This window comes from Cricetulus griseus, assembly GCF_003668045.3.
Source record: "Cricetulus griseus strain 17A/GY chromosome 1 unlocalized genomic scaffold, alternate assembly CriGri-PICRH-1.0 chr1_0, whole genome shotgun sequence".
NCBI lineage: Eukaryota > Metazoa > Chordata > Mammalia > Rodentia > Cricetidae > Cricetulus > Cricetulus griseus.
In genome coordinates this window covers 242,097,708-242,120,569 of record NW_023276806.1, presented here as the reverse complement: position 1 = coordinate 242,120,569, position 22,862 = coordinate 242,097,708, and the positions used below count along the sequence as shown (strand labels likewise).

The window sequence follows — 22,862 nt, the reverse complement described above, 5'->3', positions numbered from 1 at the left end:
TAAATCATCTGTACTCTCTCTCCCGAAGGCCATAGTTAATGGAGTGTGCCTCCTCTTATCTCACCCCAGCAGTGGAATTTGCCTCTGGAGGCAGTGTCCTGTGCTCATTCAGCTGTTTAGCCTTAAACAGGGGAAAGCAGCGTTTATGCCTGGTTTTGGTGGACAGCCTGTTAAGAAATCATGTCCTACTCAGGGACTAGGGAAATTGAGCAAGTTATGCTGAATTTTCTAGATTTCTTTAATGTTGAAAACCTGCTTCTTGGCTTCATACACTGTCAGTGAATCCAGCCTGCTTTTTGGCTTTGTTCATAGAACCAGTGATTCTCAGAATCCTGTCACCATCTAAAAAACAAACAAAACGAAACAAATTACAGCGTGTGCATGTGTATGTGTCTTGGTAAATGTCTCCACTTGTCCAGCCATTTCACCAGTCCACCAGCTAGACTTTTGTTTTCCAACTCTAGGCTCTGATACTTTCCTGTTGATTTTTGTGTCCCCATGTCTGGTAACCTGTCTGAAAATCTTCCTACACCCCAAACTAGTTCCACCTGTAGCCTTCCTCTTTCTAACAATGGAAACTCAATCCTCCTATATTGGAGCCATTCTGGCTCTTTGACATGCGCATTCATTTTGTAAACAAATCTTATTTCTCTTCCTTGAACACACCAGAAGCCAGCCACTTCTCTTATCGAGGCAGCCTCCCCACAACCCTTTAGAGGATTACTGCCATACCTAAATCTTTTTACTCTTTTCATTCTTGACTCCTATGGACTGTTGACCTAGTTTGCTTCCTGTTGCTCTGATGAAACACTCTGACTAAAAGCAGCCTAGGGGAGGAAAGGGTTTATTTCAGCTTGCATTTCCAGGTAACCCTTTGTCACAGAGAAGCCAGTGCAAGAACCCAACGTAGGAACCTGAGGCAGAAACCACAGAGGACGATACTGCTGGCTTGCTCTCTGGCTCATGCTGAGCTGACTTTCCTCTAGAGCCCTAGTCTGCCTGCCTAAGGATGGTGCCACTCAAGGTAGCTTGTGTCTTCTACATCATCCATCCATCAATGCAGTCTTTCACAGAGATGGCCACTGGCCAGTCTGAGTCAGGCGGTTCTTCGTTTGAGGTGCCTTGTGTGACTCTAGGTTGTATCTAGTTCACCATAAACCTAACCAGCACAACTGTCTTCATCTAGCAGTGAAAGTGTAGGTTGCTATACTTCTTAGCCCCAGTTGTTTATTCTAGCCATAGGGGTCAGAGGGCACGTACTGGGCCTTCTCTGCTGGTGCATTTCCTTCTGAACCTCCTCTTACCTTCCAGCTTTTGTTCAGATCTCAATTCCCAGCTATTTTCTTTGATCACTCTTTTTAATACTGCAAATTCACACCTCGTGGCCATTATTGTTGCTGGAGTGTCCATTTGTCGTCCCCCCACCCAGTCCAACCAGTTGCTTAACCCCAAAGAAACACACAGATGCTATATCAGTTATAAAACTCTTGGCCAATGGCCAGGGCTTCTTACTGGCTAGCTCTCTCTTAATTATTCACCCATAACTACTAATCTATGCATTTCTACATGTCCTTATCTTACCAGAGAACTCCTGGAGCATTCTATCTTCCCAATCTCTACATGGCGTCTTTGTAGTTTCTCTGCCTACCTTTCCCAGAATTCTCTTTGTCTCTTAGTCCCACCTATCTTCCTGCCTCTATTGGCCAAATGGTGTTTTATTCATCAACCAATAGGAGAAACATATATACAGAAGGACATTCCCCATCACGTTATCCTACACTTCTTCCTTTCTCTGTCTTACCTTGCCTTTTTCTTGTAGCACTTACCACTTTGTAGCACACTACCTACCCACTTTTCTGATTTGCCGGGCTTATTGTGTCCCCTCCCCACAGACTACAATGGGCAGGAATCTTTGCTTTATTCATTGATGTTTTACAAGTACACATTAAGAAAAAAAAAAGGTTAATTGCATGAATGAGTGCGTAATATAGTGTTTTTACAAAGGAACCAGCCTTATGCTAAGGGATGCTTCCTGCTGTTCTTTGTGCAATACATATACAACATGGTTTTCTGTAGATGAATGTTTCTGTCTAGTCTGGTCCTGCAGCTGTTTAGTCCTAAATAAACATGGAGGCTTATACTTATAAACTGTTTGGCCAATGGCTCAGCCTTTTTTTTTAAATAACTTATTTATTTTTATTTTATATGCATTGGTATTTTGCATGCATGAATATCTGTGTGAGAGTGTCAGATCTTGGAGTTACAGACAGTTGTTAGCTGCCATATGGGAGCTGAGAATTGAACCCTGGTCCTCTGGAAGAGCAGTTAGTGCTCTTAACTGCTGAGCCATCTTATTGGGCTCAGAATTCTTATTGGCTAGCTCTCTCTTAATTATTAACCCACTTCTATTAATCTGTGTATCTCCACTTAGTCTTGGCTTACCAGTGATGCCCAAATCTCTTGCTTCCTTGGCAGCTACAAGACATCTCCTTGACTCCGCCTACTACCTTTCTCTATCCCTGTTTGGATTTCCTGTCTGGCTAAATCCTGCCTGTCCATTGGCTGAAACAGCTTTATTCATCAACCAATAAGAGAAACATATATTCACAGCATACAGAAGGACATTCCCCATCAGTTTTCAGTAGGCTTACTGTGGTACCTTCATTTTTTAAATGTATTTATTTCATCTTTGTGTGTATGAGTGTTCACTTGCATGTGTGTATGTGCACCATATGGTGCCTGGTGCCCAGGAACAGGGTTGGAAGAGGGTGTTGGATCACCTGGAACTGAAGTTATAGAGGGTTGTGAACCATTCTGTGGGTACTGAGAACTGAACCTAGGTCCTCTGCAAGAGCAACATGTGGGCTTAAGCTCTGTTCTCTCTGTCCACTCCAGTTTTTTGAAGTATAATTTACATTCTATAAAGTATTTGCAATTCATTTTTTATGGGAAATTTCCTGAGTTATGCATTTATCACTTCAAAAATTTCCTTTTTGTCCTTTTAATTTGCAGTTCTTAGTTCTCACCCCACATTCCAAATTTTGCCAGGTCTTTTTGCCTCCGTATCTTGAAAGAACAGTTCATATAACAACGCTCATCATAGTCTTGGGTTCTTAAATACTGTAAATATAGGGGCTGGAGAGTTGACTCAGCAGATAAGAGCACTTGATGATCTTGCAGAGAGGACTGGAGTTGGGTTTCTGGGCCCCACATCTGGTGACTGACAACTGTGTGTAGCTCTAGTTGCAGAGGAGCCAGTGCCCTCTTCTTGCTTCCATGGACAACCGCCCAGCACACAGATGCACATATGTATCCATAAAATGAAAACAATGCTTTTCTTAAAAAGAGAATGATTAATTGCCCATTTAAACATGAGCTTAAATACTTGGATGTGGGAAGTGGTAGTGAGCATGAGTGACAGCTCAGGTTGGCTGTGCTCTATTATTTACTATGTCACTCATCGCCTCCTCCTCACCTCAGCCACTTCATCTATGAAATGGGCTAATAATGATAATTGGAGTATAGAGTTGTTGTGACAATTATAAGTAATGAGATCATACCATTAGGCACACAAGGTGCCAGGTGTTGAGAACTCAGTAAACTTTAGTTAACATGATTAACCTTTCTAGTGTAGCCCCCAAAATACATGGACTAAGGGTCTTTGCAGAGAGAGCAAATTTGAACCAGATTTTGTATCTGAAGTTTACATGAAGTACAACCATGTTTCTAAATTAGTTTGTAAACAAACAAACTGCACACACATATATGTGTGGATATGACTATAGGTTGGTTGTAAAAGCAAGTTGATTTCCAACAGAGATTATTTTGCAGCGTTTTTTGTTTGTGGTGATCTGCTAAGCTTTTTTCTCTGAATATTCCTTGTTTCCGTTTGATAGATCTTTGACACCAGGGAGATAATTACCCACTTTTTGTTGAAACCATAGTGACCATTCTGAATTGTGTATTACTCTCAGTTGAGGGCAGCCTTCTCCTTCTAACTGAGCAGGGGAGGGAGGGAGGGAGGCATTCAATTTGTCTCTTGTAGCTTGACAAGCCGGAACTAAATTATCCTTAATGAGATCTTTGTCTCTCTCTCTCTTTTTCTTTTTGTTCTTTTCTCTATGTACAGATGCACAAAGCAGGGTCATCAGAAGCCTCTGGATTCAAAAGATGATAATACTGAAAAACACTGCCCGGTGACGGTGAACCCCTGGCACATGAAGAAAGCCTTTAAAGTCATGAACGAGCTGAGAAGGTAGTGACACTCCAATGCATATGTAGCCATTAGTCTTTTTCTTTTCTTTTCTTTTCTTTTCTTTTCATTGTCTGTAGGGAATGTACCCCCTCCCTCTATTGTTGTTCTGATACAGGGACCATCCAAAGCTTTTCTGCAAGCTTTTTAAAGGAAGAAAGGAGATCAGACGTGCAGACGATGGGGCTCCTCTGTAGAATAGCATCTAGTCATGTGAGGCTACTGTGAGTTCAAGTGTTCTCTAAGAAAAGGTACACAGTGGCTCTCCAAGGAAAATATTTAATTTCTCTTTCTTTCTTCCCTCTATTTTTTTTTATATTTTGTTTTAATTTGTAGGATTTTTTTTTAAGCTTCTTTTTTTTTTTTTAGATTAGGTCTTCTGTATTCCAGGGTGAGGAAGACCTTGAACTCCTGATCCTCCATTTGCCACCCAAGTGCTGGATGACAGGAGTGTACCACCACCATGCCCTGCTTATAAAATATTTTTTAATATTTCAAACACTAATTGTATGTTAAATGATAGAATATCAGATATTGTTTATTTATTTGCTTATTTGCATGAGTGCATTCGTGCGTGCGTTCGTGCGTGTGTGTGTGTGTGTGTGTGTGTGTGTGTGTGTGTGTGTGTGTGTGTGTGTGTGTTTTGCAGGGAGGGGGCACACATGGGGCAGCTAGAAGATAGCTGTGGGAATCAGTTTTCTTCTACCATGTGGGTGACCTCAAGTCTTCAGCATTGCTGACAAGTACCATTAGCCTCTGAGCCTGGATGCAGGGAGTCTTTCTCTGTCCTTATCAGCCAGCTCCCAAATCCCTTATTAATTATGAAAGCCGATATCTTAGGCTTGCTTCTAACTAGGTCTTACAACTTAAATGAAACCATTTCTATTAATTTGCTTTCTGCCTCATGGCTTTATTACCTTTTCTCTTTGTTGTCCATGATGCTTCCTGCTTCCTCCATGTCTGCTGGTGACTGCATCCTTCTTCCCAGCATCATCTGTGCCTGGAAATCCTGCCTAGCTATTGGCCTTTAAGCTTTTGATTAAACCAACCAGAGTGACACATCTTCACAGTGTGCAAAGAGATTTATTCCACAACACCTGGACATGGGGGTTTAGGTGGAATGTTTTATTGAAATTAATCTTGTTTTTTTTTATTAACTTTTTATTATGACTGCTAGAAAATAGTCACTTGCATTATATTTCCATTTACTGTTGAAAGGCTTCTAATTCCAGCCATATAGAATGTGGAAGGATGCTTTTAGACAGGGAAATATGTCTTGTTTTGGTGGTGGTAGTTGTGGTTGTTTGGGATGGTACTTGCTTGTTGCTAAGGTGATTCTCATATATGATAAGGGTCATTGCCATTCACTGGGCCATCTCACTACACATCCGAAGTCCTAGCAAGCACTCAACAGTCTGAGGCTGGAGGAGTTCATGTTTAAGCCAGTTTGCTTACATAGAGAGATCTGGTTAAAAATAATAAAAAGCAAACATTTGATGATAAGGGTGACATTAGAAGCTGGTTAAATAGGGTCTGTAGAGATTGCTAGGCAGTTAAAAGCACTTACTGCTCTAGAAGACCCAGGTTGGGTTTCCAGCACTTAATACTGTGGCTTTAAATAATCCATAACTTTAGTTCCATGGGAGCCAATGCCATCTTTTGACCTTTTCGGGCATCAGACATGCTGTAGTGTATATATATATATACACTCAGGCAAAACAATCACACATAAAATAAGCCTAAAAAATAAGAAGATAGGCTTTTAGCAGGACCACTCTCGACCCCTCACCCCCACCTCCCACTCCTGAGGGGCACAGTAGCCTTGGCTTCCTTCTCTATCTTGGTCTCTGGTTGACCTGGACATGATTGACTACACCACAGGAATGTAATACCTGCTTTGCCTTCCCCTGAGGCAAGTGACCACATTCTGAGCAATCTGACTTTCTCAAAAGCCTTTGACTTGGAGTCTTTGCTTTGTCGTAGGATTATTGAGCTCTGGCCATCCCGACCTGTTGTGGGTGTGGACTACATGGCTGTGAAATAGTATCTCCTTGTTCATTGTGTTGCATTATTTCATGAGCTAATGTGACCAGCCAGTAGCTGATGCTGATCTCCAGATACAGGAGAGCTTTGAGTAGTTGCAGTTGGCTGCTGGTCTGTAACCAGAATTGCTCTGCTTATGTCATTAACCACTAGTATTTTTAAGACGAACTGTATTGCTGGGGAGATGGCTTTGTGGGTAAAGTGCTTGCTGTGCAAGAATGAGGACCTGCCTTTGGAACCCCAGGACCCACATAATAGCCTGGAGCATTAGCACAGGCCTGTGATCCCAATGCTTCAGAGGCAGAGACAGGGAGACCCTGGGGTCCACGGAGATCCTGGTTCAGCCAGTCAGGAAGCCTCAGTCTGAAAGGATAAGCGGAGAGCAATCGAGGAAAAGGCTTGAGATTGACCTTTGACCTCCACACATTTGCATGTATGCACACACAGGCACATGTATCAACGCCCATACATATATACACCGACACAAAAGGAATGAACACTTCATAAGGTAATGAACTGGGAAATGGATAAACTGTGGATGAAAGCAAATGAAAAATTGTGTGCAAAAGGCCAAGAAGCAAGATGGCAGACTTAGGTTTTATGGGTGCATTACAACCTTAAAAGAAGTCAGTCTTGAGCAGTGTGATACTGAAGGCCTTTCATCTTTAATCTCAGTACTGGTGAGATAGAGGCAGGAGGATCTCTGTGAGTTTAAGGCCAGCCTCATCTACAGAGTGCATTCCAAGGCTATAAGATGAGACTCAGTCCCTCCCCATCCCCAACCCCCCCCCAAAAAAGTCATCTTCATTTCTATCTTTTGTAGATAATTTGTGTATCTCTTTTAAAAATACAAACAAAAGAAATATGAAGAAGCTTTTTATTGTACAGCTGAAAGTCACTAATTACTTCCTGTCCTTGCATCAGTTTCCTGTTGCCAGGAAACAGTAGCCCAGGGTGGTTTCCTGACTTCTGGGAAGGGAGAACTTCCCTGTTCTCACTGTTCTGCATGGCCTCCATTGGCCTCTAGCCCTGTGGCTCTAGCCTCACTGTGAGAGTAGGGAGGGAGAGGGGGGAATCATAGCTCTGCACTAGGGATGGCTTTTGTGAACTTTTGGCTGGTGGGAGCAAAGTCACTTTAAGGAATATCACTTGTGTAAGGTACAGACGGATGTGCACATATCTATCCCCAGATAGAGGCAGGAGGACAGGAGCTCTGTGAGAGAGGTGTAACTGAAGACAGACCCTGAATGTGGGTGTTACCATTCCATGGACTGTGGTCCTGGAAAAAGCCATCCGAATTCCAGTGTCACTTCTCTCTGCCTCCTGAACTGCCCAGATGTGAGTAAGTCCCTACCACCATGCCATCCACAACTGTTACCCAAATAAATCTTTTCTCCCAGGATTCACACACAGGGCCAGAGTCAGAAAGGCTTTTGTGGTTTAGCTAATTGCCCAGCTGGGAAAGGGGTGGGGCTTAGATAAGGTGAATCAAGGCTTTGTGTTGGCACTGTGAGACTAGGGTGAGATGTCAGAGAAAGACAGAATCCTGGTAGGCTGGAAGAGTGGGGATTTGAACTGAATCTGCTGGGCATTGATGATTTCTGAGAAACTAAGGTAAGATCAGGGATTTGGGAGGGACAAGTTGTCAGATATCAAAGAGGCTGGCTCTAGTAGAGCACAGATTCTCTGGTAAGAAATGTAGCCTTGAACTTCACTTTTCCCAAGTACAAGCAGAGGGGTGTTAGTTTAAAATATGAGTGTGGTCAGAATCAAACAGTGGATCCTTACACATTGTTTGTTGTGCGGTACATGGGTGTAGGAGGAGACAAAGACTAGAGGATGTTGCTGGTACCTTTTTTTAATTTTGAGGTAGGTCTCATTTTGTAGCCTTGGCTGGTCTGGAACTTACTATGTAGATCAGGCTGGCCTCTGACTCAACAGAGACCTCCCAAGTGCTGGGATTAAAGGCCTTTGTTACCTGCCCAGCTTGCTTGCTTGCTTGCTTCCTCTCTCTCTCTCTCTCTCTCTCTCTCTCTCTCTCTCTCTCTCTCTCTCTCTCTCTCTCTCTCTCTTTCTTGAGACAGTTCTTAAGTATCCCTGATCTCCTTGAACTCACTGTGTAGCTAAGGATGATTGAACTCCTCCTCCGCATCCTCCTGCCTGTGCCTTCCAAGTACTAGAGTTCCTGGCCTGCACCTCCATATCCAATTCAGACCTTTTACTGATAAATTTAGATTGCTATCTTTTTAGAGATGAAAGAACTGTAACACAAAGGATAGAATTTTAAAAATTAAAGCAACAGTTTATTTCTAGGATATATGACCACCTGAGCTTACAAAATTTGCAGTGATTTCTTACTTGGGTGTGAGAGGTGGGCAGGCAGTCTCTTAGTTTTATTTAGAAGGAATGTAATTTTTGACCCTTAAGTTATATGTAGGGGTTGAATGTGTTCTGTAAGGATGAACTGATTCCCCTGTATGTCTTTCATAACCCCTGGATACTTAGTTATTCACCAGTAGTAGTGGTTTTTATATTGTGGAATAAGAACAGAAAACTGGAATCTTGCTCTTAATGGAATGAGTGTCACTCCCCTCGCCCATTGTACTCCAGGATTGACACAGCATGAGCCCCTCTTCCTCCTAGGATCCTGCTGTCTGTGTTGGCACCTGCAAACAATCAAAGTGTAGCAATTCCTATGTGGTTGTTATACTGTGTTACTTAGAGGCCCAGGCAAGTGGGTTCAACAGTGAACTCAAGCAAGGTTACCTTGGTTTTCATCACTTTCTCTCAGAATTTTTTAATGAGATTTTAGAAAAATCACATAGGCTATGACTGTTTCTGTTCTAGTTTTTTTTTTTTTTTTTTTTTTTTTTTTTTTAAATGTGGTAGAAAGTTCTCAGGGCCTTCTGGCTCTGTGCACTACAGTGGGATACAAGGTCTTTCTGGAAGGACAGAATGAATAGTCAGGAAGCCCAGATGTATTTATATAAGAAAGATTAAGAGGCAGCCTGGAGTATGGGCAGAATTAACCAGCAGTATTCTGTAGGGTCTCATAAGCATTGGTGGTTGATTTCTTTTTAATGGGCTTTATTGAGCAGGGAAAGGATCATTAAACTCTTCTAGAATGTGAAGAATGGACAGTTGAAAATGACTTCACTAAAACAACCTTCTCTCTTTTCCTCCTTCTCTCTGAGGTGCTGGAAACCCAAGAGGCATGAATTACCTACCGCACCGCCTTAGTTTGCCCTTGGTAGTCTCAAATCCGGAAGTCAGAAACTCTTACCTTGCCTCTTTCTCTTTAGATCAATAATTGCACCATCTCTCCAGGCCACAGCCCACCAATTTATTTATTTATTTATTTTATTTATGTGTGTGTATGTGTGCCTGTGAGAGTTTGTGTGTGCTATATGCATGGAGTTGCCCATGGAGGCCAGAAGAGGGCATTAGTTCTCTGGAACCAAAGTTACAGGCTGCTGTGAATGCTTGATGTGGTTCTTTGGGACAGAACCCATGTCCTCTAAAACAGCAGTAAGTCAACTAGGTGCTCTTAACTGCTGAGCCGTCTCCCCAGCACCATCCCCACCCCCTTTAGAGATGGGGTTTTATCGTGGCCAAGGCTGGTCTGGAAGTCTTTAGCTGTTGAAACCCTGATCCTCCTGCCTCAGTTTCCCAAGTTCTGGGTGTACAGGGCTGCAGTACCATATGTATTTCAACATGTTTTATTTATTTTTTTGGCTTTTCAAGACAGAGTTTCTCTGTATTGCTTTGGAGGTTGTCCTGGAACTTGCTCTGTAGACCAAGCTGGCCTCGAACTCACAGATATCCTGCTGCCTCTGCTTCCTGAGTGCTGGGATTAAGGCGTGAGCCACCAATGCCCAGCTTCACCATGTTTTAAAACCATACTTGTAACGAGGTGTCCTGTGTGTGTGTTCTGCAGGCTCTCCCCTGTAGCCTGTCTCACCTACATATTTCAAACTCCCCCCTCTCTCAGCTTTGCTATTTCCTCTCAGAGAGGCAGCAGCCTCCTCTACTTCTTGCCTCTCCCATGCTTTTCTTTTTTCTAGTTTTTCCTTTCACTTTACTCAGAAATAAATCGTCTCCTACTTAAGAGTGGCCAAGGCTTCTTGCAAGTCCCCGAATTTGAAGACGTACATCCCTTCCCCACAGACACAGAGTTCATGCTTTCCCCAAGGCATCTTTGTGGTTCTGCTAATTTTTCACTGTCTGAAGTCTATCCGAAAGGAAGGATAGATTCTCTATTCTGGGACCCATTACTAGTTTAAAGCAGTTTCTAAATTGTTGGCTGTGACCGGCTTTTCTCTAAGTTCCCCCATGGACTGTTGACTCTTCCTGCATGTTTGAAAGTCTCAGGAGGTGTAAATCTCCTGAGGGGTTGAGCGCTCCCAGAGCTTTTAGCACACTGCTGAGTCTTGTCAAGCCCAGGACCTACATTTTTTCTTAAGTTTAGCTGCAACAGGAATTCACAGATGTCACCTGCCAGCATGGCTTTAAGAAGAAAAGGGAAGATAATGGTGACATATCTTGTACATGCTTGCCTGTTCTTTGAGGTCATTGACACTTTAGCCAGAGTGTGTCTGCCTTGTCTGGTAATGGACATTGTCAGTTTTGTATTTGGGTAAATATGACTAATCGAAATCACTGGGGACTCCAACCAGGGCATCTTTGTGGCTCTGCTAATTTTTCACTGTCTGAAGTCCAGCTGAAAGGAACGATAGATTCTCTATGCTGGGATCCATTACTAGTTAGTTTGAAGTAGTTTCTAAATGATTGACTGTGGCCGGCTGGCTTCCAAGTTTTCTGGTGGATTGTCACATAGGTTTCCTCTAAGTTTTACGGTGGACTGCTGCGGTGGCGGTTACCAGGTTCCCTCTAGGTTCTTCAGGGGACTGTTGTAGTGGCGGTAACTGCTTTCCCCTAAGTTCCCTGGTGAACTTGAGTCTGGGGAAGTAGTTCAGTTGGTTAAATGCCGAGGATGGGAGTCTGACCCCCCATAGCCCATATAAAAAAGCCAGCATGGTGGTGTGTGCCTGTTCTCCCAGTGCTGGGGAGGTATAGACAGGTGGGTCTTTGGGGTTCACTGGCTAGCCAGCCTGATCTACTTGATCTGATCTCAGGCTAGTGAGAGATCCCATTCCCAAAACAAATGTGGGTGGCACCAGAATGACACCCGAGGCTTCCCTCTTGCCTGTACACATATGTATGAACACACAGATGGTGATGCAAGCGCACGCATGCGCGCGCGCGCGCACACACACACACACACACACACACACCCCTGGTGTACACAACTGCACCCACACATGTAGGCATACACAAAGTGTTCTTCTCCTCACCCATCTCCCTAGTGCCCAACAGCGGATCACAGGGCCATGTGCTTCCTTTCCTGACCTTGGCTTCTCCCCTTGAGCCTCTTTTTTTCTAAACTTGCACTACTCTTGGCTGCTGAAGCAACCAGACTTTGGTGTGTGTAGACTCTGACAGCCTTCCTCACCAGCCTGGCATCCCAGGGGTCATTCTGACTTGCCCCACGTGGCAGGAGGTGCCTCCAGGCTTTCCCTGGCACCTGTGAGAGAGGGGGCAGACTTTTGTCCTTTTCCTGCTGCCCTTGCTTCCAGTCACAAGTAATTTTTTTTTCATATGACAACTAATTAATTTTGATAGCTCCCAGTTGGATGGCACTGCATTTTAAAATCAGTGATAAGTTGTTTTTTTTTTTTTTTCTCTTAGGAACTCATTCATTTTATATCTTAAAACCAAATGATGTCTTAATATATTCAGGCAGGTTTCATCATTTTCAAAGTTTTTCTTATTTCTTTTTCCTAAGAAGGGACAATTTTTATGATATTGTTTCATTTAGAATAGTGACCCTTTAATATAGTTCCTCAGGGTGTGGTGACCGTCAACCATAAAATTATTTTTGTTGCTACTTTCTAGTTGTAATTTTGCTACTGTTATGAATCATAATGCAAATGTCTGATGTCTGACCCCTGTGGGGTTGCAACCCCCAGGCTGAGAACTACTGTTAGATGATTAAGTCCCCTTCCTAGTGTTGTTTTCCTCTTACATAAGATCTAAAATCTGTGTAGTCACTTTCTGGGTTTGATTTGTTTTCTGAAGTGTTTTCATAGTTGGGTTTGGCCTCTTCCTAGACACCACAGGCTTTCTTTCTGGTATAGTCTCTGTCTGTGTCTCTTTGTAACTCTTGTATTTTGAAGCAAGGTCTGTCTGTACTGGCCTTTCACTGACCTTGAAATCCTCCTGCCTCCACCTCCCAGGTGCTGGTGTTACAGGTGTGAGTCACCATGCAGGCACTCCTGGGTTTCTTTTGTTTATCATGATCTATTTCCTTGTGTACCTCCCCACTTACTTCTGAAGTCCTTGCTGTCATGACATTGTCTTTCTTGTGGCAAGCAGACAGCCTATGGCATCTAGTAGGCACCCTTGGGATGGCTGAAGAGTGAAGGGTTGCAGTTTAGGGTCAATAACAACTTTATTTCTTTATTTTGAAGTCCCTTTCTATCTGCATTCTATTTTTTTATTAGATTAAAAATACTAGGAACATAAGCCCAGAAGTCTGAAAGACAGGACATGAGCTACTAAAAATGTCTTATTTTAGGGCCAGACTTTCTATCCTTAGGTCTCTACACATCCAAGCCCTTTGACCTGTAGTAAAGCACCTTTAGGAAGAGGCGATGGGTATGGGGCTGGAGAGACAGATGGCCCAGCATTAAGAGTGTTTGCAGGATTTACAGTAGAGCCTTTGGGTCCTGCACCCACACAGGCAGTTCACAACTGCTCTAACTCCTATTCCAGGGGATCTGACTTCTTCTGGCCTCTGTGGGCACCTGCACACCCTGGCATGTGCTCACACAGATACATATACACACATAAGCACATATACGGGAGGCATATAGTCACACAGATACACAGACACACACACAGACAAACACACAGACACACAGACACACACACAGACACACACACACACACACACACACACACACACACACACGGCATACACACATACACACAAATAATGAAAGTTGAGAAAAAAGAGAGGATGAGGCCATAAGCTGTGAATGCTGATATGTATTTATTGCACACTCAACAATACTGATCAAACAGTTGGTCAGGTCTTTGTTTTAAAATATGTTACTGCTCGACACAAAAGAACAAAAACCAGAGATCTAAAAAAAACCAGAGATCTAAAAGCAAGTGTGTCCATGATTTCTAATGAGGCCCTCACCCAGGGTGTGCCTGTGTAATATTTTGTTAATGTTTTAGCCTTATTAGTTACCTGACATCAACTAATAAGCCAGTGAGGCCAAGCTCATTATGCGGCAACCAGCAGGTGTTATGCTGGAAGGTTTGGATCAATGAGTGATTGTAATTGAAGCTGAGCGTAATTAATTATGTGGTTTTTGAGGTATTCGAGTGTAATGCTACTTAAGATCCATCTTTAAATGAGCACAGTAGGAGGGATTGATGACACAAGGAAAACAAGATGCCCTTGGCCTGGGTTTGACTGGAGTTCAGATTCCCTGCTCACTATAGAAGAGCCAAGTCAGCCCTCTTATGAAGAGATTCTGTCAGCCTCCTGACCCCCCCTACTGCCCTACTCATAGCTATCCTTCTGTCCATTCTTCTTGGGCCACAGTTCCCCACTGTCCTTTGCTGAGGGTAATCTTTCTACAACTCATAATGTTTTTATGTTAGGATTGTCTTGCTCCTTTCCTGATGGAGCTAACTCCTGTTTGTTTACTTAGAGGCAGTGTCACTGTGTTGCCCAAGAGGCCTGTCTGGAACTTGTCATCCTCCTGCCTCAGCTTCTTGAGTGTTGGGATTACAGGTGTAAGCTACCCTGCTCAGCGACCCCTGGTGTCTTTATGATAGCATTTTCCACTTTGTCTGGTAAAGCCCGTCCTTTTGCTGGCTATCTTAAGGGCAGAGATGTCCTTGAAGTGCTTCAATGTGAGAGAGTTTGCACTTGATTTGATTGTCTTGTAAATATTTGTAGAGGTGCTCCAGTTGAGCCTTTTATGGGCTACATGTAACACTTAACTTCTTGATGAGGGTGTGGTGATGTATATATCACCTGTAACCCTAGGGTTTGGAGATGTACCTTGGTAACCCTAGCATGAGTGAAATAAATGCAGCCTCAGCTAGAGTTTAAGACCAGCCTGGGCTATATAGAGATTTTGGTTCCAGCCTGGGCTGCGGAAGAGTTCAAGACCAGTTTGTTTTGTTGAGCTTTAAGAAGTCTTGTAAGAACCCTACTTAGGTGATTGTGTAGTGGAAAGGAGGTGCTGGACTCAGACTCTCTGGGTTTGAATATTGATGTCAGTTCCCAGGGGATTGGGGGCGGGTGTAGGCAGGTTAGCCTATGTGTGTATGGTGCAGAGGCTAGACCCCTAGTTCTCATACATACTATGCAGTACTTATTGCTAAACTACACCCCTAGCCTGGGCTGTTCGCTTTTGTCCTTGGTTTCCTCAGCAGTACATTTGGGGGCATCTGAAAAATAACTACTCTGCTGACTGAAATGGGCTATGCTTCTACTCTTTTCACACTGGCTTACCTGTGGGCCCTGGCATTCAGAATACAGAGTGTTTTTAATTCTCTGTGCTGGTGGTAGACTTTGTCATTGTCCTCCTGATCCAGAGGAATTTCAAATGAGAGAGTGCCTTTAATGACTCTAATATGAGAGCTTCCGATGCCTCACTTATTGTGAGCCCTTAAGTTGGCCCACCTGCAAGCCACCCTTCAGTAAAATTGACATGGAAGGCTTGCCAAGAATTAGGCGTGGAACATATCTAGAACTGGGTTGCTCCTTTTTCTCATAGTTTCTCCTAAACTAAACAGAATAAGTTTCCCAAAAACAGGCCAGCTTCCCAAAAAGTTTTGTGTGAACACTGAAGGAGCTAGATCGTAAGCACATGAAACACTGCAAGGATTTGCTTAAGCTCCTAAGAACACTTGTGAGCCAACAGGAAGCTAATAGTAGGCTCCCCTTGAGGGAAAGAGGCCCGAGGCATTGAGAGTGAGGTGTGAGAAGTGTGAGCTGTGTACTCCATACAGACTGGAGTATTTGTGGATAGGATGTTTGCCTGTACCTCGTCTGTTCTTGTTTTTCACAAGATGAATACCAGTAAGGTGGGTTGGGCTTTGAATCCTTCCTGCTGGTTCAAGAATAACTGTCAGTAACTTTTGTTTGTTTTGAGACAAACCTTTTCCATGTAACAGCCCTGGCTGTCCTGGAACTAGCTCTTGTAGACCAGGCTGGCCTCGAACTCAACGAGATCTGCCTGCCTCTCCCCAAGTGCTAGGACTATAGGCATGTGCCACCACCATCCAGCTTAGTAACTTTTTCTAATTATCCAGAGAATGTAGTATCATGTAAGCACCTGAAACCTACTCGCCACACATTCTAAAGGGAACTAAAGTGGCTGTTTTTGTAAGTATGATATCTGAATAATGGTTTTCTTTAAGATTACAAAATGCTTTTCAGTTTTGTTAGTGGTAATATAGTTTGGTAAAATGGTCCAGGTTAAGCTTTGCATGCCCAAATGATTATAAGCAGCCAGTGTAATTGAAAATAATTTCACCTTTGGGTGGGGACCCAGGGTCATGTTGAGTATCTTTTTTAATTTGGCAGGAGTGGGTATTTGGCTTAGGTTGCTAGTCCTCCTCATCATGCTTCGCCACCACGTGCGTTTTTGCCAGCACTTTTCTTACTGAGCTGTGTCTGCTCACAAGGTCTTCCTCCCTAACTCCCTGCAGGGTGAGAAATCAGTCATTGAGTTTGGACAGATCTCTGTGAAAAGCACAGGCCTTGGCACACTGGGCCTTCATTTAGTATACTGTTTTCTGTGTCCTTATGTTCATGGTTGCTTTTAGAAGGGTAGGGATTTCTTTAATGTAAGGAAGAACTCAAGAAAAAGAAGTTTTTTGTTTTTTTGTTTTTTTGTTTTTTTTACAGCAGCAGTTTCGCATAGAATAGTGAATAATATTACTACCGGAGGTATTTACATTATCTTTTTCTCCATGGGAACAGCCAAAATTTGCTGTGTGATGTCACGATCGTGGCAGAAGACGTGGAGATTCCTGCTCACAGAGTGGTGCTGGCGGCCTGCAGCCCTTATTTCCACGCCATGTTTACAGGTACGAGATGTTTTAGTTTCTGACTCTCTTCAGACCCCAGCCTTTTCCAGGCTAACCTTTGTTTTCAGCATTTTGGTTATATGAAATAAGGCAGTGTCTCAATTCATTGTGAACTCACCAGTGTTTGCTTTGCATTGCTGCCATCCATAAGCATGCACATACCGTGATTAGTCATGTGTGCTTTCGCCTTGCCGCTCGCTGTAAGTTTACATTTGCAAATATTCCCTCAGTTTGCCTTCCTGCCATTTACAGCAGCATTTGGGCCCTGAAATTATTATTGGTTCATTTTTTGTGTATGCTAAAGGGCAGTCATTTCTACTCCTTTATATTTTTTCCAAATGTTTTTCACATTTGCTTTATCCAGTATTTATAGTAAACTAAAGTGTTGTCTGAAGAGCACTTATTTTGGCATGTATAAACATGTATAGAATGCTGTTAGCACTTTTGGAAAAGAACTAATATATGTTGAAGCCTCATTAAAAAAACAAAACAAAAAGCAACATAGAGCTGGGGGTGGAGCTCAGTGATACTGCTCTTAATCTAGTATTCACAGACCCTGGGTTCCGTCCTCAGCACAGCCCCAGGTAAAGGAAGAGGAGGGGTGGGAAGGGGAAGGGAGGGAATAGGAAGGGAGAAGAAAGAGGGGAGGAGAGAAAAGGGAGGGAAGGGAAAGAGATGGGAGGAGAAAAGGGTGAGGGGACAGTAGGGAGAAAAGGGGAGGGGAGAAAAAAGGGGAGGGGAGGAGAAGGGAGAAAGGGGAGGAAAGAGAGGGGAGGGGAAGGAAGGGGAAGAGAGGAGAGGGGAGGGCGGGAGGGAAATTGTGGATAGGTCCAAACCCTGTGTAAACTGAATATTTTTGTATTTACATATGTACCTGTAAAGTTTAACTTATAAATTCAGCAAGTAAAGAGTAACAATGTTAACTCAGAGTAAATGGTATAATGAAAACATGCTATAATAAAATAGCTAGCATCACTGTTTTTCTGCTTAAGAAGTATTATCCGATAAAATAAGGGCCACATAGACCTAGGACCCATGATACTTGGATAGTTGATCAATACTCCAGCTACCTAAGAGTGACTGATGGGTAGCATATACTGTGTGGCTATGCTGAATAGAGAGACGATTCATGCCCCAGGTGTGATAAAAGCAGGATGCCTCTGAGAACAGTATATGGTTTAAAACTTAGGAACTTTATTTCTGGAACTTTCCATTTAATATGCTTGGATGATGGTTGACCATGAGTAACCGAAACTGCAAAAACTGTTAAGGGGAGACTAAGTGTAATGTTGTACAAAGAAATGCATTATCTGGTCAGTGAGTTTAGTCTCAGTGTCTTGGTACACCAAATACAAAGTACACGGTAGGTAAGCCAAAGATAACCTTATAAAGTGGTGTACACCTTTAATCCCAGCAGGCAGAGGCAGGTGGATCTCTGCACCTTCCAGGCCAGCCTGATCTACTTTAAGTCTAGGATCATCAGGGCTGTGTAAGAACCTGTCTGGGGGAAAAAAAATGTTGTTCATAGTTTAGAGACTCTTGAGTATTTCCTGTGTCAAGAAAGACACAAATGGTATAACGGCTTCCAGTTCCAGTGACTTATTGTGCAGCTGGGGAGATGAGAGGAACCTAATTTAAATGTAGAAACATGGTACTGCCCAGTGATCCAAATGAGAGGAAGTTTCCTATGCTTGCAGCGGCTTTACCCAGATGAACATGGGCCATGCAGAGAGAGTGGGCTCAGGGAAAACACTGTGTGTTCTAACAGTGGAGGAGAACAGAGCCTTGTTGCTTTGCTCTTTCTGAGGAGAGTTTAGCCATTGGGAATGGAGGATGGACAGCAGACAGGTGAGCCACATCAGGGAAGCATTGGAGGGTACTGTCAGTCAGGGCTGTGAAATACCAATACCAAAGAGGTAAGGGTGGGCGCGTTTCCATGTGCCGACTTTCTCTTTGGTCTTTTGGCTTATATCATATTTATTATCCTGGATGCCGTTCTGGAGAGAGTCTTGCCTTATGTGAGCACTCCTCTGGAAGTGCTGCAGTAAAGACCTGTGCCTTCTGTGTGGCCAGCCTTCAGGGGACGCAACCTGTGGGGACCACTGGGTCTTTGGAGACTGACTTGAATAATTTGTGCTTCACTTTTCCCATCTGGAAAATAGGATAATAATATTGTTCACATTCCAGAATTTTGTAAAGATTGGATGAGGTCATGCATGTGAATTGCTTAACACTTCTCTTGGCCAGGATAAGATGCTTGGTGTAGCTGAGCATGATGATGCACACCTGTAATACCAGCAGCTGGAAGGTGGAGAGACAGGAGTTCAAGGTTGTTCACTGGCTACTTGGTCAATTGTCAGTTTGAGACAAGGCAGGGTGGAAATGATGCAGATATAGTATTCATGTATGAAATTTTCAAAAATGATTTTTTAAAAGTTAAAGCCAAACCCAAAACCAAGAGAAACAGCCCAGTTAGCACTGGCAGTAAGTATCACAGTCATAAACTAAATTTCATTATACTGTATAAGAATAGGAGATTGAACAAACCTTAGGCTAGACATTTATAATTTTTTCCTTTAAAAAACTATTAGTATCTATAAATTGTTTCACTGTGACATTTCATGCATGCCCAGACACACCACAATCATAGTCACCCCTAATGCCTTCTTATCTCCCCTACTTTCAGCTCCCCATGCCTTCTGTGTAATTATTCCTCTTCATAGCCTCGTTCTTTCTCTCTTTATCCTTCCTTCCTTCCTTCCTTCCTTCCTTCCTTCCTTCCTTCCTTCCTTCCTTCCTTCCTTCCTTTTCCTACTGTGTCTCACATAGCTCAATCTGGCTTTGAACTCACCATGTAGCTGAGGATTCATAGACATTTTCTTTGATAGTTTTTTTATTCTCCATAGAGTAACAAAAATGTAGTTATTAACTTAGCCCTGCTAGGGATGCACAGTAGCAAAGGCCTGTAGTCCTAGCTATGTGGGAGCCTGTGCCTAGGAGTATGAGACAGTAGGACCAACACAGCAAGGCTCTGTCTCCAGGGGAAAACATTATATTTACTTCATTTTTATTTCTATGTATGTGTGTGAACCCGTGTGAGTTTCTGTGCACCATAAGTGTATAGGAGCTTGCAGCGGCTAGAAGAGCAGCTAACATCCCCTTAAATTGGAGTTAAGACATGGGTGTTAGGACTGGAGTCCAGTCCTGTATAAATGCAATGAGCATTCATAACCACAAAGCCACCTCTTCAGTCCAGGCCCTTTAATTTCCCATAAACTGGAGGTGAAATTTCATTCGAAGTATATGATATAAAAAAGAATTCTGTTACCCCTTGTAGTTTCCAGTATTGAATAGAGAAAGAAGGTGATAAATAATTCCACGGTGTAGTTGCAGGTTTTCATCTTGTGAACTCTGGGACTATTTAGAGTCAGGCCAGGTGGTTAACTAAGACTTGAGAAAGAACATAACAAATTGGGTTCTTGTGTTTTTAGACTGTTTGTTAGAAATGTAGCAAGCACATTTAGTTTCATTTTGTGATACAGGTTAAATTTCTCTTTTAAAAGATTTATTTTTATTTTTAATTATCTGTGTGTGTCTGTATATGTGCACTTGAGTGCAGCTACCCTCAGAGGTCTGAGGCCAGGGTGTTGGATCCACCTAACACTAGAGCTACAGGCAGTTGTAAACTGCTTGATGTCAGTGCTAGGATTTGAACTTGGGTCCTCTGGAAGAACAGGAAGTGTTCCTAACCACTGGGCCATCTCTACAGTCTCACAGGTTGAATTCGTAAGAAATACTGAATAGTATGTACTTTTGGGAGTATGTACTTTTTTTTTTTTTTTTTCCTGAGATAGGGTTTCTTTGTATAGCCTTAGCAGTCCTGAAACTCACTCTGTAGACTAGGCTGGCCTACTGAGTGTTGGGATTAGAGGTGTGTGTAACCACTGTCCAGCAGGAGTATGCACTTTGTACAGCTTCATATGTATGTATGTACGTACGTATGCATGTATGTATGTATGTAATGTATAGTAAATATTAATTAGCAAAAAAATTAGAAAGGTGGACATAGATTATCAATTGAGCAATTAATGTAAATGTTGAAAGTTACATTCATAGCTCTATTTGTCTAAGAGTCATGCTTTGATGCGTCAGGAAATTGAGGATTTTCCATTTGCTCATAGACTTTGAGGACAATGGAGATGCACAAAGTAGACGAGTTCCTGTTCTTATGATTCTAGTGGGAGAGGAGGCTAGGTTAGGAAGTGAGTAAACTTGTTTAGGAAAGAGCAATGCTGTTCATGGCTGCTGGGAAGAAAATGAGCTAGGATGCTGCAGGAAAGAGCCTAAATTAGAGTGCCTGCAGCTTGGAGAAAATGCCACTCAAGCTGGGCCCAATAGTGAGGAGACTGGGCACCGGGCATAGCTGATCTTCTGCCTGAGAACTTTATTGGAGACCTGTTTCCTTCTGTCTCTACCTGTTACCATCAATGAATATCTCCAGGTTGGTCCCCTGGAATACAGGATGTCCATAAGAGTGGACCCAGCTTCTTCAAGAAGGAGGGACATTTTTTTCCTGTCCCTGCTCTTTTGGAGCTAATAAGTTTTTGCCACAAGTTATCCTAATGAGACTAAAGCTATACATACATTTGCCATATTTGCCGCAGAGTTCTGAAGAACTAGGGTGGCATGTCTATCCATGACTACTACTGTGACTGACTCTTGTGGCCTCTGGAGTCACCTTTGTCAGGCTGACATTGCCAGCAGCATCTCTGGAGCCCATACTAAGAGAGCACAAGTCAGTGATGGTTATTGTCAATGGCAAGTCAACTTGAAGAGTGATGGAACTCTTCAATTAAATGTGACTTTCAGCTTTCTCTTAATTCTTTTCTGTCATTTCTTAGGGTGTCAATATAATCAATGCTTTAGTGTTATGTTTTTGTTTTTCAATTACCCCTTCATTATAAATAGTTGAAATTAGAATAACTGACTTCTTTTTGTGTAGTAGATTATAGAGTTTATCCTAAACCTATTCACCTTTTTCATTTTAGATTTTCTTTTATTTTTTTAAAAATATATTTTTAATTGAAATAGAGTCCTGTTACCTTCTTTCCCCCTTTTACTCCCTCCAACACCTCCCAGGTACTTTGTTTTGAATTCTTCCCATGTTTCAGGGCTGACAGCTCTGTATTGTGCAGCCGATAAGGGGACTCATCTCTAGGAAGAGGCTAATTTCCCTTCTTTCAGCAGTCATTCATTGTCTTTCATTCTTGTCTGGGACCCCACAGAAATTCTACCTTTTGTATTAATCTGTCCATTGGTATTGCTGTTGGTCCAGCCTTGTTTATGTAGCCATTCCTAGGAGAGACTTTTTCACAGCAGACTTGTGGGTATTCTGGCTCTTCTGTGGTGTTCAGTGAGCCATAGATGAAGGAGCTATGATGTAGATGGAGCCAAGCTCCTCCCGTTCCCTTGATCTCCACATTGTGTCTAGTTGTGGTTTTCTGTATGGTCTTCATTTGTTTTAAAGAAAGGCTTCGTTGATGAGGGGTGGAAGGTGCACTTAACCATGAAAGGTGGTTTCACACATATAGGTTTTATTGTTGTTTTTAGTTATATGTACATACGTATCTATGTGGGTTTGTGCACATGAGTTTAGTGCCCACGGAGGCCAGAATGGCGCATTGGATCCCCTGGACCTGGTTATAGACAGTTGTAAATTACCAGCATGAGTGCCAGGAACCGAATTCCAAGTCGTTTGCAGAACCAGTATGTATGCACTCCTAACCTGAGCCATCTCTCCAGCCCTCCATTCACTTTTAATTTACCTCATTCAGAACAGATAAGTGAAGCTACTTTTCTCACTTAGTTATCAATTCATTTGGGTTTTTATCAGGCATTGTGGAGTATTGGACTAAGAGAGCCTTCATCTGTGCCATTAGGAAGCCCAAAAGAGCTAGGGAAAGGGTTGATGATGGCAGAGTGGACAAGCATGAGGTACCCAACTGTATCTAGGGTGAGAGACCAACCCAACTGTGGGCCACCAGCAGATAATATGTCTTGGAGAGGTTCTAGTGAAATCCTAAAGAATGTGTAGAGATTGGCCGAGGAACTAGGGGTACGGAGCTCAGGAATAGGGGTGTGGAGCCCAGTAGGATAAAGTTCAGCTTAGGTATCAAGGTAAGAAATTGTTTGGTCTGTGTGGAAAGCTACAAACAGTTCCCTACTAGAGGCTGACTGTGGAAGGGTTTGCACACTTGATCAAGGAGCAAGGGGCCAATTTTGAACACGGTAGCCCCATGTGTCAAGTTAGCACCAGAGAAAGGATAGGCATTAGACAGTTGTCGAGTTTGGCCCCCAGTATCTATGTTGAGTGACACATGACTGC

At 42.9% G+C, this 22,862-nt stretch overlaps 1 protein-coding gene across 5 annotated transcripts in view; it reads left to right on the top strand.

Annotated features, from left to right (window-relative positions):
• Klhl2 (kelch like family member 2) overlaps positions 1 to 22,862 on the top strand; it is a 110,121-nt gene that overhangs the window by 12,538 nt on the left and 74,721 nt on the right. For 3 of the 5 annotated variants that reach the window (XM_027394057.2, XM_027394059.2, XM_027394058.2), the window contains exons 2-3: positions 4,130 to 4,255; positions 16,371 to 16,477. In XM_027394057.2, the coding sequence (XP_027249858.1) occupies positions 4,130 to 4,255; positions 16,371 to 16,477 (233 nt within the window). Of the gene's footprint in view, positions 1 to 4,129; positions 4,256 to 16,370; positions 16,478 to 22,862 lie in introns of those variants that run through there. The other 2 variants (XM_027394060.2, XM_027394061.2) reach the window with 2 other exon arrangements.